Source organism: Callospermophilus lateralis, chromosome 10 (genome assembly GCF_048772815.1).
Source record: "Callospermophilus lateralis isolate mCalLat2 chromosome 10, mCalLat2.hap1, whole genome shotgun sequence".
Lineage (NCBI taxonomy): Eukaryota > Metazoa > Chordata > Mammalia > Rodentia > Sciuridae > Callospermophilus > Callospermophilus lateralis.
The window spans coordinates 1,708,194-1,721,628 of NC_135314.1; the positions used below are offsets into that span (position 1 = coordinate 1,708,194).

The 13,435-nt window shown below is 57.4% G+C and overlaps 3 protein-coding genes across 3 annotated transcripts in view; all 3 read left to right on the forward strand.

Moving 5' to 3' along the window:
• Positions 1 to 13,435, forward strand: part of Tspear (thrombospondin type laminin G domain and EAR repeats) — an 86,653-nt gene that overhangs the window by 20,124 nt on the left and 53,094 nt on the right. The window lies entirely within an intron of this gene.
• LOC143408284 (uncharacterized) lies at positions 988 to 1,881 on the forward strand. The gene has a single exon (XM_076867841.2). It carries the CDS (start codon positions 988 to 990, stop codon positions 1,879 to 1,881), a length of 894 nt encoding a protein of 297 aa, XP_076723956.2.
• On the forward strand, positions 10,729 to 11,547 carry LOC143408339 (uncharacterized). Its single transcript, XM_076867979.2, has 2 exons — positions 10,729 to 11,070; positions 11,194 to 11,547. The coding sequence occupies exons 1-2, from the start codon at positions 10,729 to 10,731 to the stop codon at positions 11,545 to 11,547; spliced, it is 696 nt and encodes a 231-aa protein (XP_076724094.2).

The window sequence follows — 13,435 nt, forward strand, 5'->3', positions numbered from 1 at the left end:
CTGTCCTAGAGGCCAGACAAGCCGCCCCGGACGTGGACACCTCATGAGCTCGATGATCCACAGGAACCCTGGGCCACCGTGGAAGTTGGCTCTCCACCCTGTCCAGGACTGTGTGGCTCCAACACAGCTGGGGCGGACACGGGACCTAGAAAGGTTCTTGCAGGAACTGTCCGCTGCCAGTGCTGGGCCCTGGATCCTGGGTCAGGGCTACTCTGCCAGGCTGACCTCTGGGCACAAGCCTGGGCCACAACATGCCCCTCCAGCTCTTCCACCCACCTCGCTCCACACCACCTCCTGCTGGTCACCTCCCATCCTCAGGTGCTGACCCAGGACCACCATGCCATGATAGTGACCACAGGCTCTGGGGAGGCTCAAGGGCCAAACGGTCAGAATGGTCTGTGCCCAGGTCTCACCATCCTGATGCAGCGACTGTCCAAGGAGCCCTGGCCTCCCTGGAATGTCCATCTACAAGGGGACGAGGTCTCCCTGTCCTTGCTGCCCACACCAGCATCAGATCACAGAGACCAGCCACAGGGAGGGCCACCATCGCCTGGCCTTCTCCCCAACCCAGGAGGCTCCACAGACCAGGCTGGTCCACTGCACACAGAGGCCAAGGGCACATAGAAGGTGTCCCCGGGGCCAGGAGCCAACACCAGATGACCTGGCAGGTGGCCCACGAGGGGCAGGTGCAGGGTCAGCCCCCAAAGCAGCACCTTCCTTCCAGGTGACCCAGGGGACAGACCTAGCAGGCAGTGGCTCTGCCAGCACCGAAGGGGTTTTACGAGCTGAGCCCTAATGAGGGGCGTCAGGCGCCAACACCAACCAGGAAAGGGAAGGGCACCGCTGGGCCTCCTGCTGGCCCCTGGATGGGTATAAAGGCCAGAGCCCTGAGCTCCCCACACACACACTCACACACACACTCACCCACACAGCCACCCACACACCCACACACCCTCCTCCAGCACACCCACCAGGGCCGCCTCCACCATGTCCCTCTGCTCCAGCGACCTGAGCTATGGCAGCCGCGTCTGCCAGCCCGGCTCCTGCGATTCCTGCCCCGACTCCTCCTGGCAGGTGGACGACTGCCCAGAGAGCTGCTGCGAGCCCCCCTGCTGCGCCCCCAGCTGCTGCCAGCCCAGCTGCTGTGCCCCAGCCCCCTGTCTGTCCCTCCTCTGCACCCCAGTGAACTGTGTGTCCAGACCCTGCTGCCAATCAGTCTGCACCAGCTCCTGCACCCCCTCCTGCTGCCAGCAGTCTAGCTGCCAGTCTGATTGCTGCAGCTGCTCCCCCTGCCAGCCGTCCTGCTGTGTGTCCCTCTGCTGCAAGCCTGTGTGCTGCAAGCCTGTCTGCTGCAAGCCTGTGTGCTGTGTGCCCATCTGCTCTGAGGCTTCCTCCTCCAGCTGCCAGCAGTTTAGCTGTGAGCCCTCTTGCTGCTCCTCTTCCCCCTGCCAGCAGTCCTGCTGTGAGCCCTCTTGCTGCTCTTCTTCCCCCTGCCAGCCATCCTGCTGTGTGTCCCTCTGCTGCAAGCCTGTGTGCTGCAAGCCCCTGTGCTGTGTGCCCGCCTGCTCTGGAGCCTCCTCCTCCTGCTGCCAGCAGTCTAGCTGCCAGTCTGACTGCTGCAGCTCCTCCCCCTGCCAGCCGTCCTGCTGCGTGCCCGTCTGCTGCAAGCCCGTCTGCTGCTACAGACCCTCCTCCTGCGTGTCCCTGCTCTGCCGCCCCGTGTGCAGGCCCGCCTGCTGTGTGCCCGTCTCCTCCTGCTGTGCCTCCTCCTGCCAGCCCAGCTGCTGCCGCCCGGCCTCTTGCGTGTCCCTGCTCTGCCGCCCCACCTGCTCCCGCCCGGCCTGCTGTGGTGTCTCCTTGGGCCAGAAGTCCTGCTGCTGACCGGCCATGTCCCCAGGCCAGTGGGCTCAGGTCCCTGCTCCCCACCCCCTGTGTCCTGACCCCAGCCTGCGGGAGCTCACACAGAAGGTCCAGCTCCTGCCCTTCGTCCCCGTCCAGCCCAAGTCTGAGGCCTGAGCCCTCCCTGGCTGCCCTCCGTCCCCGTCCATGGGAGAGCTGGCTGCTGCACCCCACTTCCTGCCCAGGCCCCCACCCTCCCCAGTCGGGACTGGGTCCTCCTGACCCTCTCTTGTCCCCAGAAGTGCCACTCTCTGAACATCAATAAAGCCTGTGCCCCCACACTCTCTCTGCACTGATGGACATTGCCGGGGGAGGGGCAGGGTGGGGACTGGTTCTGAAGAGGGTGGCCGTCCCTTTGACATGTCTGTCCTCTGGAGGACTGGCCCAGGGGCAGCCTGGATATCTGCAGACTCAGAACTCCCCGGGGGACAAGCAGCAATGTGGGGGGGGGGTTCAGAACATGCAAAGGCGGATCGACCATCAGCTGGCCTCTGGGGCATAGGAGGTCGTCTGTGAAAACAGTCGGCGCCCTGAGAAGCCTTGAGCAAAGCTGGATGGGGCCCTTCAGGGGTGAAAGACCCCCCAATGTTCCTGGGCATCTAGGAGGCCCCAGGCCCACCCACAGAGGGGCACATGCTCAGGGAGACCTGGGCAGCTCTCGCAGTCCCCTGGGGCTGACCTTCAAGCTCTGATCAAGCAGGACGTGGAGGAGATGGCCCAGCAAACCGCCCAGGCTGGCCCAGGCGCCCAGCACAGGGCAAGGCCAGCTGCAGAGCCCGGGAGGGGGACATCTTTTGACTCCAGTGTCCCAGGAGCTCAGGTCACTCTCTGGACACTAACTCGGTGGATCAGTGGCCCAGCTGAGGAAGGATGCAGTCAGGACAAGGCACTTCAGAAAATGGTCACCACAACCACTGCCAGCCCCAAACCAGCAGCCACAAACGGCACAGGAGGATCTGATGTCCCTGACGTTCCCGTTTTAATATTCACGGAACAGCTTTCAAGGAAAGTAACGAGGCAGGTCAGGGAGCAGGACCTCTCACAGAGAAGTAAAACCAGGAGAAACTGTCCCCGAGGAGACTCAGAAATGGTGCTTTAAAGTAAGTCTCTGAAGGAAGGAAAACCCCCTGAGGTCCCCTCCCTCCAGACAGAATGGCGACATCCAGAGCAGAGGCAACAGTGAGTGCTGGTGAGGGGGGAAAGGCCCCACTGCTGGTGGGACTGCTGGTGGACTGCTGGGGGTGCAACCCCTCTGCCGAGCAGAATGGAGCTGCCTCAGAAACCAGGAAGGGGCCGCCATTTGACCAGGGTCCACTCCTAGGTTTATACCCAAAGGACTTAGATGGGCCCACTGCAGTGACGCGGCCACATCAGGGTTTACAGCAGCTCCATTCACAACAGCTGAGCTAGGGAACCAGCCAGGTGCCTGCAGCAGGTGGATGGGGAAAGAAACGTGGGGCACATGCACAATGGAGACTCAGCCTCAGGAAAGAACGGAGTTACGGCATGTGGTGGAGAGCAATGGAGACCATCACACTAAGTGAAATAAACCAATCCCCAAAGCCAAAGGCCAGATGTCCTCTGTGATGTATGGAAGGTGACTCACAGTAGGAGCTGGGAGGGAGGAGTGGAGGGTCCCTGGGTTGGATGGGGGTGGGGGAGGGAGGAGGGTGGGAACAGGAAAGACAGGAGAAAGAACGGACATAACTTTCCTGTGTTCATGGATGAGTGCGCGGGCAGTCTAACTCCACGTGAGGTACCCCCACAAAATGGGAAGTCACGTATCATCACGTATGTGCGCTATGTCCAAATACAGTCTACTCAGGTATAACCAAAAGCATTCATAAAGGAGAAAAGTTATAAATAGTCTCTAAAAAATAAAGTAAGTCTCTCAAACATACTCAGGAAACAGAAATCTAACTATGGACACAGAAGTGAAAGACTCCGAGAGAATGATGTTCCACCCAATATAGAGAATGTCAATAAAGAGAGAGGGGAAGGGAGGGAGACGGAGAGGGAGGGAGGGAGAGGGAGAGAGGGAGGGAGAGGGAGGGAGGGAGGGAGAGGGAGAGAGAGAAGGAGGGAGAGGGAGGGTGGGAGAGGGAGAGGGAGGGAGAGGGAGAGGAGAGAGAAGGAGGGAGAGAGGGAGGGAAGAGGGAGAGAGGGAGGGAGGGAGAGGGAGAGGGGAGGGAGAGGGAGAGAGGGAGAGAGGGATGGAGGGAGAGGGAGAAGGAGAGAGGGAGGGAGAAGGGTTGATTTAAAAATAAATAAAATAGAATTTCTGAAATTGAGGAGAACAACAAATGAAATGAGAAATTTACTCTAGGGTCTGAACATAGGAGGAATTAGTGACCATGAAGTAGGTTTATTAAGATATTCTCACCTAAAGGACAGAACTTATAAGGGAATAAATCTTAGGAGACTTGCTGGCCCCTCACACATACCACACCCATAACCAGAGTCCCAGGAGGAGAGGAGAGTGGGAAAGGGCAGACACTTTTGAAGAAATAACCACCAAAACGTCCCATTTAATGAAACACCTGAGTCTACACTTTTAAGAAACTCAGTGAACTCCGTGCAGAGTAAACTCAGAGGCCACGTGGAGACACACTATAATCTCACTGCAGCGTGAGAAATAGACTCTTTCACGCACAAAGAGCAGGTTACCTGCTGCTTGTCGCAGGACATGGAGGCCACAGGCTGGGGGCCCATTGGAAGGGCTGGGCAGGGAGCTCTAGGTACCAAGGGGAGGTCACCTCTGCAACCTTCCCTAAACACAGGGGCAGGCGCAGCACCTCCCAATCAGGGCAGGGGACAGGGTGACTGGAGCCTGCCTTAGAGGAAATGCGACTCAGGAGGAGAGGAGAGGAAACCAGGCGCTGACTGAGGGTGTTCTAGGAAGAAGCACCACACGGTGTCAGTGTGTCCTTTGTGTGTTCATAGGAAGTCGTCATCGGCCTGCTGACCTGGGGGAGCCACCGGATGCTCTCCTCTAGTCTTTATTCACATAAGGGGGTGGTGACGCCTCATGTTCCTTTATGATGGAATCTTGGTTTCTTTTCAGCTCAGCGTCAAGTTTGTCCATTCTATGGCTCTTTTCAAAGAACCAACTTTGCTTCCACTGATTCTCTTATTGGTTTTTCTATTCTCTGTTTATCTGGCCCCTAATCTCTTCTGTAATACTAGTCTTTAGTGGGGGATTGTAAAGGGTTACTCTGCTATCTTTGGAGTTAGTTTTCTATTTTTACAGTTTCTTACTGTGTGAAGTTATATTTTTATTTATTTTTTACCATTTACAAATATTTTTTATTATTTCTTTAAAAAGATTTTGTAGTTGTAGATGGACAAATGCTCCCTTTTTTTTAATGTGGTGCTGAGCAGTGAATCTTATCGCTCTCCCGCTGAGCCCCAGCCCACAGATGTTTTTACTTTCATTTGTCCATTGAGTGCCCTGACGGTGGGACTGCCGGGTGTGTGGCACGGGCGTGGGGCGTACTTACTCTGACCAGGACTGTGCACTTTATTTCTCAGGTCGGCCTTCAGAGCCTTTCCCTTCACAGGGCTCCACGACACCTAGGTTTGGGCTGGTGCGCCCTCCCCTCATCCCAAGGCATCCCTTACCCTCCGGGTCCCTGTGACTCCCTCACCTGCTGGGGCCTGACTGACCGTTTTGGTGAATTCCGCTTTCTTCCCACTTCCACGTCACTGTGGTCACAGAGGACAGTCTGTGTGACTTCAGTCTCTTTACGTCATTGAGAGCAGCTTTGTGGCTGGCAGGTCGGTGGCTCTGGAGGATGGTGTCCGCCCGCGGGGGAGAAGGCGTGTCCTTGGCTGAGAGTGTCCCTGGTCTGTGGGCTGCTGTCTTAGGGCCGTCCAGCCTCCCCCTCCCTCTGGGAGTCAGTTTTTCAGTGAGGCTCAGGGAAGACTTACTGAAGTCTCCACTCTTACTGTAGGACTGGAGCTGCCTGCTCTTCAATCTGCCTGTTTCCTCATTATTTTGGGTCCCATGTCAGGTGTGACGTTTCTGGTGGCTGTACCTCTGGGTGGGGAGGCATTTTGTGACATGCTGAGGTCCTCCTGCTGGCCAGTCTGCACCAGCTTGTGCATACCACCTGCTCCCTTCCAACCTCCGTCCTGGCCACACTCCCCGCAGGCCTCCAGGTCCCCGGGTCACACCCCTGTGGCCTCTCAGCTGCTCTCAGTGGACACCGAGACTTCAGGCCCAGTTCCCAGGCTGCGACTCCAGCAGCCTCCTGAGGCAGCTGAGGAGGGTTGGAGAGCCGACAGTCCCCTCCCCATTGTCTGGAGAACCCACTGGGGAAGCCTGGTCTGTGGTGTCCTTTGTAGGACGTTCCAATCCTAGAGTCCACTCTTTAGTAGATTGGGAAACTCGGATTTTTCTTTTGTGCTCACTGTGGACACCTGGGCCTGGTATGCCAGCAGCACCGTCCATCTGCAGACTCCCATCACCCCACGGCTCCCCAGCCCTGCAAGGTCAGTTCACCCCCGACCCAGCCTCTTACCCCACTGATCCTCATTCGATCCCTTTATCACCATCTTTTCCAAAATGCCAGATTCACGGAGGCACACAGAGTTGAAAATGTTACTCTTATGGTTTGGATGTGGGGTTCCCCCAAAGCTCCTGTGTTAATGCAGAAAAGTTCAGAGGTGGAGTGACTGGATCATGGGAGCTGTGAGCTGGGCAGTTCACCCTCCTTTGAATGGACTGACCGGGTGGTAACCAGAGGCAGGTGGGCGTGGCGGCAGGAGTGGGCCAAGGCCCTGGGAGTGTGTGTCCTCTGCAGCCCCCGCAACTGCTCCCGTGGTGCCAGGAGGGGCACAGCCTCATCTGCTGTCCCCTTTACCCTTGGTCCACTGCCTCACCTTGGGTCCAGAGCAGTGGAGACGTCTGAATCCATGAGCCCCAGCAAACTTTTCCTCTTCTAAGTTGTTCAGCTATTTTGGCCACAGCTGAGACAGAGGCCAGATGGCAAATGACCTGAAAGACCCCAGGAAAGAAGAGCACAGATGGCATCCAAAGAGGTGAAAATGGCTGGACACAGGAGCAATCACTGAGGTGAGAACTGACCGCAGCGGCCAGCTCTGCACACCTGGGTCACCTAGTGACCATTGCATCTGACCCCAGCAGCCAGCTCTGCACACCTCGGTCACCTAGTGACCATTGCATCTGACCCCAGCGGCCAGCTCTGCACACCTGGGTCACCTAGTGACTGTGCATCTGACCCCAGCAGCCAGTTCTGCACACCTGGGTCACCTAGTGACTGTGCGTCTGACCCCAGAGGCCAGCTCTGAACACCTGGGTCACGTAGTGACTGTGCATCTGACCCCAGCAGCCAGCTCTGCACACCTGGGTCACCTAGTGACCAGTGCATCTGACCCCAGCGGCCAGCTCTGCACACCTGGGTCACCTAGTGACCACTCATCTGACCCCAGCGGCCAGCTCTGCACACCTGGGTCACCTAGTGATCGTGCGTCTGTTTGAGGGGGTGGGCTTTGAGGCACATTGGAGCTAGTGCCTGCATCTGACCTTGCTTTTTGTTCAGGGCAAATAGTTGACCCCCTCATCCCTTGTTGGAGTGTTTTGGTTGAGTGCATTGAAGAGTCTCTCCTCATTTGCCTCCATTTTAATAGTCCCTTGGGCGGCCCCAACAACACGCCACAGGAGAGTGAGTGAGACGGCAGAGATTCACGCTCCTGCAGTGCCAGAGACTAAGCCCTGAAGGCACAGTGACAGCACGGACAGGCTTCTCTGAGCTCTGGGGAGAGCCCTTCCTTGCCTCTTGGAGCGTCTCGTGGTCCCGGCAAACCCTGGCCCTTGGCCCTTGGCTGCTCCCTTCAGTCTCTGCCCACGTCATGCCTCCTGCCATGCGTCGGGGCTTCCTTCGACGTCCTCCTGTAGAGACACTAACCACTGTAGTTAGGGCTCTGACCCCATGTGACTTCCTCTTTACCCACTGCACCTGCAAGGACCCTTCTTCCAAATAAGGTCACACTGTGAGGTCCTTGGTGGACCTGAATTTGGGGCAGCTGCCGTTCACCCACCATATTCACCCACTTGCCGCTTGGTCATATTTTCTTCTGTCGTCTGTGTAGTTAACCAGGAATCTGTGACGTTGGAGCTCTAGGATCTGATCTTACCAACCAGCTCCAGGTGCACCGAGAACCTGTGACCCCATGGAGCTCCCCTCTGAATCTGTGACCTGTTCCCAAGTACTTCATTTCTGTAATGTTGACAGACTCATAGACACTCACAGAGTCACCTTCATCTGTACGCACCGGCACGTGCCTGTCCTTGTGGCCCCTCTTCTCTATCAATTTCCTTGCTTTCCATCATTTTCTTTCTACCCTAAAACTCCTTTAAGTGTTTTCTCCAGCTTTGATGCTGCTGTCGGCCAGTGCTCTCGGCGTCCCCCACCTGCGGCTGTGCTCATCTGTGAAGACCTTGTCAGCAGGGGTAGACCTCGGGCTTGTGGCCGACTTCAGGTGACAGAGGCACAATTCCAGCGTCTTCTGGCCTCCAACATGCCCACCAAGAGTCATCTGTCAGTCTCGTTGTTACTTCTTTAAAGTCACTTTGTCTCTCCTTCTCCCTGACCTCTTCAGTTTTTCTGTCTTTACGTTTCAGCAGCAGCAGGGCCAGGGTGGTTGTATGGACCTGCCTTGCTTAGATTCTCAGTGTGTTTTTAATCTATGGGTTAATAGCTTTCATCAATTAAAGTTCTGACAATACTTCACTACCTCGACTCACTCATCTCTCCTTGTAGGATAAACCTATTTTTTCTACTGGTCCTATATGTTTGTTTCTCTATTTTTATCTTTTTTCTGTGGCTCCATTTTGATTTCTTCACCTCCCTTCATTCTCTAAACTTCTCTTTGACTTTTTCGAATATGGTATTAAACTACCAATTTCTCAATGCAGTTACTATGTTCTTCATTCATAAACTCATGTTGGATTCCTTTATAGAATTCTGCCACTGAAATTCTCCATCTTTCCCCCATTGTCTTAAAAAATTTGTCACAGTTACTTTAAGCCCATGATTGACATTCAGATCTCTGGAGCACTGGTGGACCTGTGTGGTCTTCGTTTCTCCTCTTGATCTGTTTGGTTTTCGTTTCTCCTCTTGTTCTGTTTGGCCTTTTGATTTTCCTCTTGGTCTGTTTGGTCTTTGTTTCTCCTCTTGGTCTGTTTGGTCTTTGTTTCTCCTCTTGATCTGTTTGGTCTTTGTTTTCCTCTTGGTCTGTTTGGCCTTTTGATTTTCCTCTTGTTCTGTTTGACCTTTGTTTTCCTCTTGGTCTGTGTGGTCTTTGTTTTTCCTCTTGGTCTGTTTGGTCTCGTTTTTCCTCTGTGTCTGTTTGGTTTTTGATTTTCCTCTTGGTTCTCTGGTCAGTTGATCTTGTCGTTTGGTAGGCCTGATACTTTTTGAATAAAAATAAGGCGTTGTGAGTGAACATGTGAAGGTCATTTTCTTCTTCATGAAGCCCCTGTCTCCCAGTGGGCTGACCTTCGCTCTGACACCTGTTGGCTCTGGCAGAGCACCTGAGTTCACTCTGAGCTGGTTCAGGTGGGGCCAGTCTTCCTTCTGCTTCTGCTAGGGAGCAGCCCCACTTAGACCCAGCGTTTGCCACAAAAGCCTGAGTGCCTGGCCAGAGTCCCTTCCCCTCTCAGCTCGTGAGCTGACTTGGCTTCACTTCATGTTGGCGGTCAGTCCCCAAGACCACTGAACTCTCTCTCCACTTTCCCAACCTCTCGTCTGTGACCTGTGAACTGGCAAATGCCTCAGGAAGAAAATCCAAGAAAGTAGTGGTCCCTGCTGTGTCCCCTGTGATGGTGACAGGGACTTGGTCCCTCAGGCTCAGCTCCTGGTGCGTCCTCTGGCCCTCCAGTGGAGATTGCATCGTTACCCAGGTTCCTCATTTTTCTCAGATGGTCAGTCTGATAAGAGCCCACTCCCCCCATGAAGAAGCAGAACTCGACAGAGCATTTTATATGGTCTAAGGAAAAGTGTGAAACTGGGCCCACAGGGGGTTGGTAGGAAAAGCAGGTGCCCAGGACAGCGGGCGGCAGGGCAAATGGAGGGGCGGCCCAAGGAGGGCTAAGGCCCATGGGCAGTCCTGGCTCTGAGGTTCAGAACCTGGACCCGCGGCCCTGGAGGCTGCCTGGTGCCCCAGCGGGGAAGGCAGAGCCCACCATCCTGGCCTGAGGATGGAGACCTGCTGCCCCCAGGCACAGGGACAAGGTGGACAGGGCCACAGGGAGGAGGCAGGGAGAGGTGGAGGGGATGAGGACCTGCGCAGGGCTCAGGGCAGGCTCAGGCTGTCCAGCTCCACACAGCCATGAGGCCCCGGGCAGGGCACCAGGTACCCTGGACTCTGGGTGCTCAGTACAGGTGCCAAGCGTCCTGCAGTGGTGACGGGCCCTGGGGAGGGGTGTGAGCCTCAGGTGACACCTCTGTGCCCAGGCTTCCCTCCAAGAGAGATGAGGCCCTGAGGCTGCTGTCCAGTGGCTGGAGGGTGCCCCAGCAGCCCAGGGTGGCCAGGCTCCTCCCACACACAACACCCAGCACTCACTGCTCCCGGAACCCACTCCCGCTCCAGGGGCCCCGACGCTGGCAGGACATTAACAAGCTGGACAGCCTCCCAGGTAAACAAGCATCCCCAATGACGGCCAGGAGCCAGCCCAGCAACACGGAAGGAGAGGCTGTGGGCTGGGGACCAGAGGGACCAGGCAGGTATAAAAGCCAGCGCCCAGAGCTCCCCACACACACCCACACCCACCCATACACCCACACCTCCTCCAGCACACTCATCATGGCCGCCTCCACCATGTCCGTCTGCTCCAGCTCTTGCCCAGAGTCCTCCTGGCAGGTGGACGACTGCCCAGAGAGCTGCTGCGAGCCCCCCTGCTGCGCCCCCAGCTGCTGCCAGCCCAGTTGCTGTGTCCCAGCCCCCTGTCTGTCCCTCCTCTGCACCCCAGTGAGCTGTGTGTCCAGACCCTGCTGCCAATCAGTCTGCACCAGCTCCTGCACCCCCTCCTGCTGCCAGCAGTCTAGCTGCCAGTCTGATTGCTCCAGCTGCTCCCCCTGCCAGCCGTCCTGCTGTGTGTCCCTCTGCTGCAAGCCTGTGTGCTGCAAGCCCGTCTGCTGCAAGCCTGTGTGCTGTGTGCCCATCTGCTCTGAGGCTTCCTCCTCCTGCTGCCAGCAGTCTAGCTGTGAGCCCTCTTGCTGCTCATCCTCCCCCTGCCAGCCGTCCTCCTGTGTGTCCCTCTGCTGCAAGCCAGTCTGCTGCAAGCCCGTGTGCTGTGTGCCTGTCTGCTCTGGAGCCTCCTCCTCCTGCTGCCAGCAATCTAGCTGCCAGTCTGACTGCTGCAGCTCCTCCCCCTGCCAGCTGTCCTGCTGCGTGCCTGTCTGCTGCAAGCCCGTCTGCTGCTACAGACCCTCCTCCTGCGTGTCCCTGCTCTGCCGCCCCGTGTGCAGGCCCGCCTGCTGTGTGCCCGTCTCCTCCTGCTGTGTCTCCTCCTGCCAGCCCAGCTGCTGCCGCCCGGCCTCCTGCGTGTCCCTGCTCTGCCGCCCCGCCTGCTCCCGCCCGGCCTGCTGTGGTGTCTCCTTGGGCCAGAGGTCCTGCTGCTGACTAGCCATGTCCCCAGGCCCGTGGGCTCAGGCCCCTCCCCCTTGCTGGCCCTCACCACCCCCAGTCTGCTCCTGAGCTCCCCAATGGGTCTCTCATGTGTCCACTATGCTAACCTGACCTCCCAGGAGCCCACCGCCTTCAGTCCCCTGTGTGTCCCTCTAGTTGCTCTGCTCTGGTCACCTGCCTCATCCTCCATCTGTCAGTCCCTCTCAAGGTTCAATAAACTCCCCCTGATCACGTGATTCTCCTTTCTCCCATGGTTGTGGGGACGCAGGGTGGGAGCGGAGTGGGAGCCTTCCTAGGTGTGAGGACTTGGCCTGGAGATCACCAGGGACAGCGGCTATGTCCCCAGGGGCAGCTCTGGTGGGAGTCATGTCTCCAGAGGGAAAACTCTCCTGGGAGAGTCCCCAGCTCTGCAGGTTCTGTCCAGTGTCCAGCAAACAGGCTTGGGCCTAGGCCGGGATCCGCACTGGGGGTGGGACTTCCCGGTGGTCGGCATGGCCGGAGGAGTGTCTGCTGCGTCCCGCTGGGTCGAGCACCCTGCAGACTTCTTAGGAGAGCGTCCCACAGTGGGGGGCACCGACCCGCAGGGACCCCGTCTGGTCCTGCCTGGCCACGCTTTGTTGAGCCTCGGAAGCCGTCTTCCCAGCAGCTCAGCCTCACCTCAGAGAGAACTCAAGGGGCTTCACAGGGTTCCACGTGTCCCGCCCCCTGCAAAGTGAGACCCGTCTGCGCTGACCCAGCCATCACCAGGCAGGCAGCATGGAGGAAGGGGGCCCTCGGGACGTAAAGGGAGAGAAGCAGAAACGGAGGCCCCATCGGCCAGGAGCCGAGCAGCCCGCAGTCCAGATCTTAGAGGTCAGAGGATGAGCTTAGACCAGAAACCATGGGGCGCCGCCCCTGGACTGTGAGAGCGCGTGGCCCATCAAAGGCCACCAGGCCTCTCCCACGGTGCTGGTGCCATTCGCCTCCCCTCCAGCAGGCAACGAGAGTCCCCGCGGCTCCACACCTGTGCTGACTCTTGGGGCCGACATTCTGGGGTCTTTGTGGTCTTGGGGGTCTTGGTGGGTTTTGGCGAGTCTTTGTGGGTCTTGGCGATCTTGGGGATCTTGATGGGTCTTGGGAGTCTTAGGGGTCTTGGTGGGTCTTGGTGGTCTTGGAGGTCTTGGTGATCTTGGTCTTGGCAGGTCTTGGTGGGTCTTGGTGGGTCTTGGTGATCTTGGGGGTCTTGGGGGTCTTGGGGGTCTTGGTGGTCTTGGTAGGTCTTGGTGGTCTTGGTAGTTCTTGGGGGTCTTGGTGATCTTGGGGATCTTGGGGGTCTTGGTGGTCTTGGTAGGTCTTGGTGGGTCTTGGCGGGATCTTGGGGGTCTTGGTGATCTTGGTAGGTCTTGGTGGGTCTTGGTGGTCTTGGTTGGTCTTGGTTGGTCTTGGTGGTCTTGGTAGGTCTTGGTAGGTCTTGGTGATCTTGGGGATCTTGGTAGGTCTTGGTGATCTTGGGGGTCTTGGTAGGTCTTGGGGGTCTTGGTGATCTTGGAGGTCTTGGTGGTCTTGGTAGGTCTTGGTGATCTTGGCGGTCTTGGTGGTCTTGGCGGCTCTTGGCAGGTCTTGGTGGTCTTGGTAGGTCTTGGTGGTCTTGGTAGGTCTTGGGGGTCTTGGTGATCTTGGAGGTCTTGATGGTCTTGGGGGTCTTAGTGATCTTGGTGGTCTTGGCAGGTCTTGGTGGTCTTGGTGGCCTTGGTGGTCTTGGCGGGTCTTGGTGGGTCTTGGTGGTCTTGGGGTCTTGGTGCTGTGCGGGGGAGTCTTACTGTTCCTTTCACTCCTGGTTCCAGTGCCGCTCGGCGGGGACACCCTCTTTCCAGGGCTCCGTTGCCTTGCACATCTTCTGTGG

What these genes read in the sequence shown, in the direction of transcription:
- LOC143408339 (XM_076867979.2), top strand. Translation starts at nt 10,729, where the DNA reads ATGGCCGCCTCCACCATGTCCGTCTGCTCCAGCTCTTGCCCAGAGTCC. An exon ending in AGCCCGTCTGCTGCAAGCCT is followed by an intron (nt 11,071 to 11,193) that starts GTGTGCTGTGTG and finishes CTCTGCTGCAAG; the next exon opens with CCAGTCTGCTGCAAGCCCGT.
- LOC143408284 (XM_076867841.2), top strand. Translation starts at nt 988, where the DNA reads ATGTCCCTCTGCTCCAGCGACCTGAGCTATGGCAGCCGCGTCTGCCAG.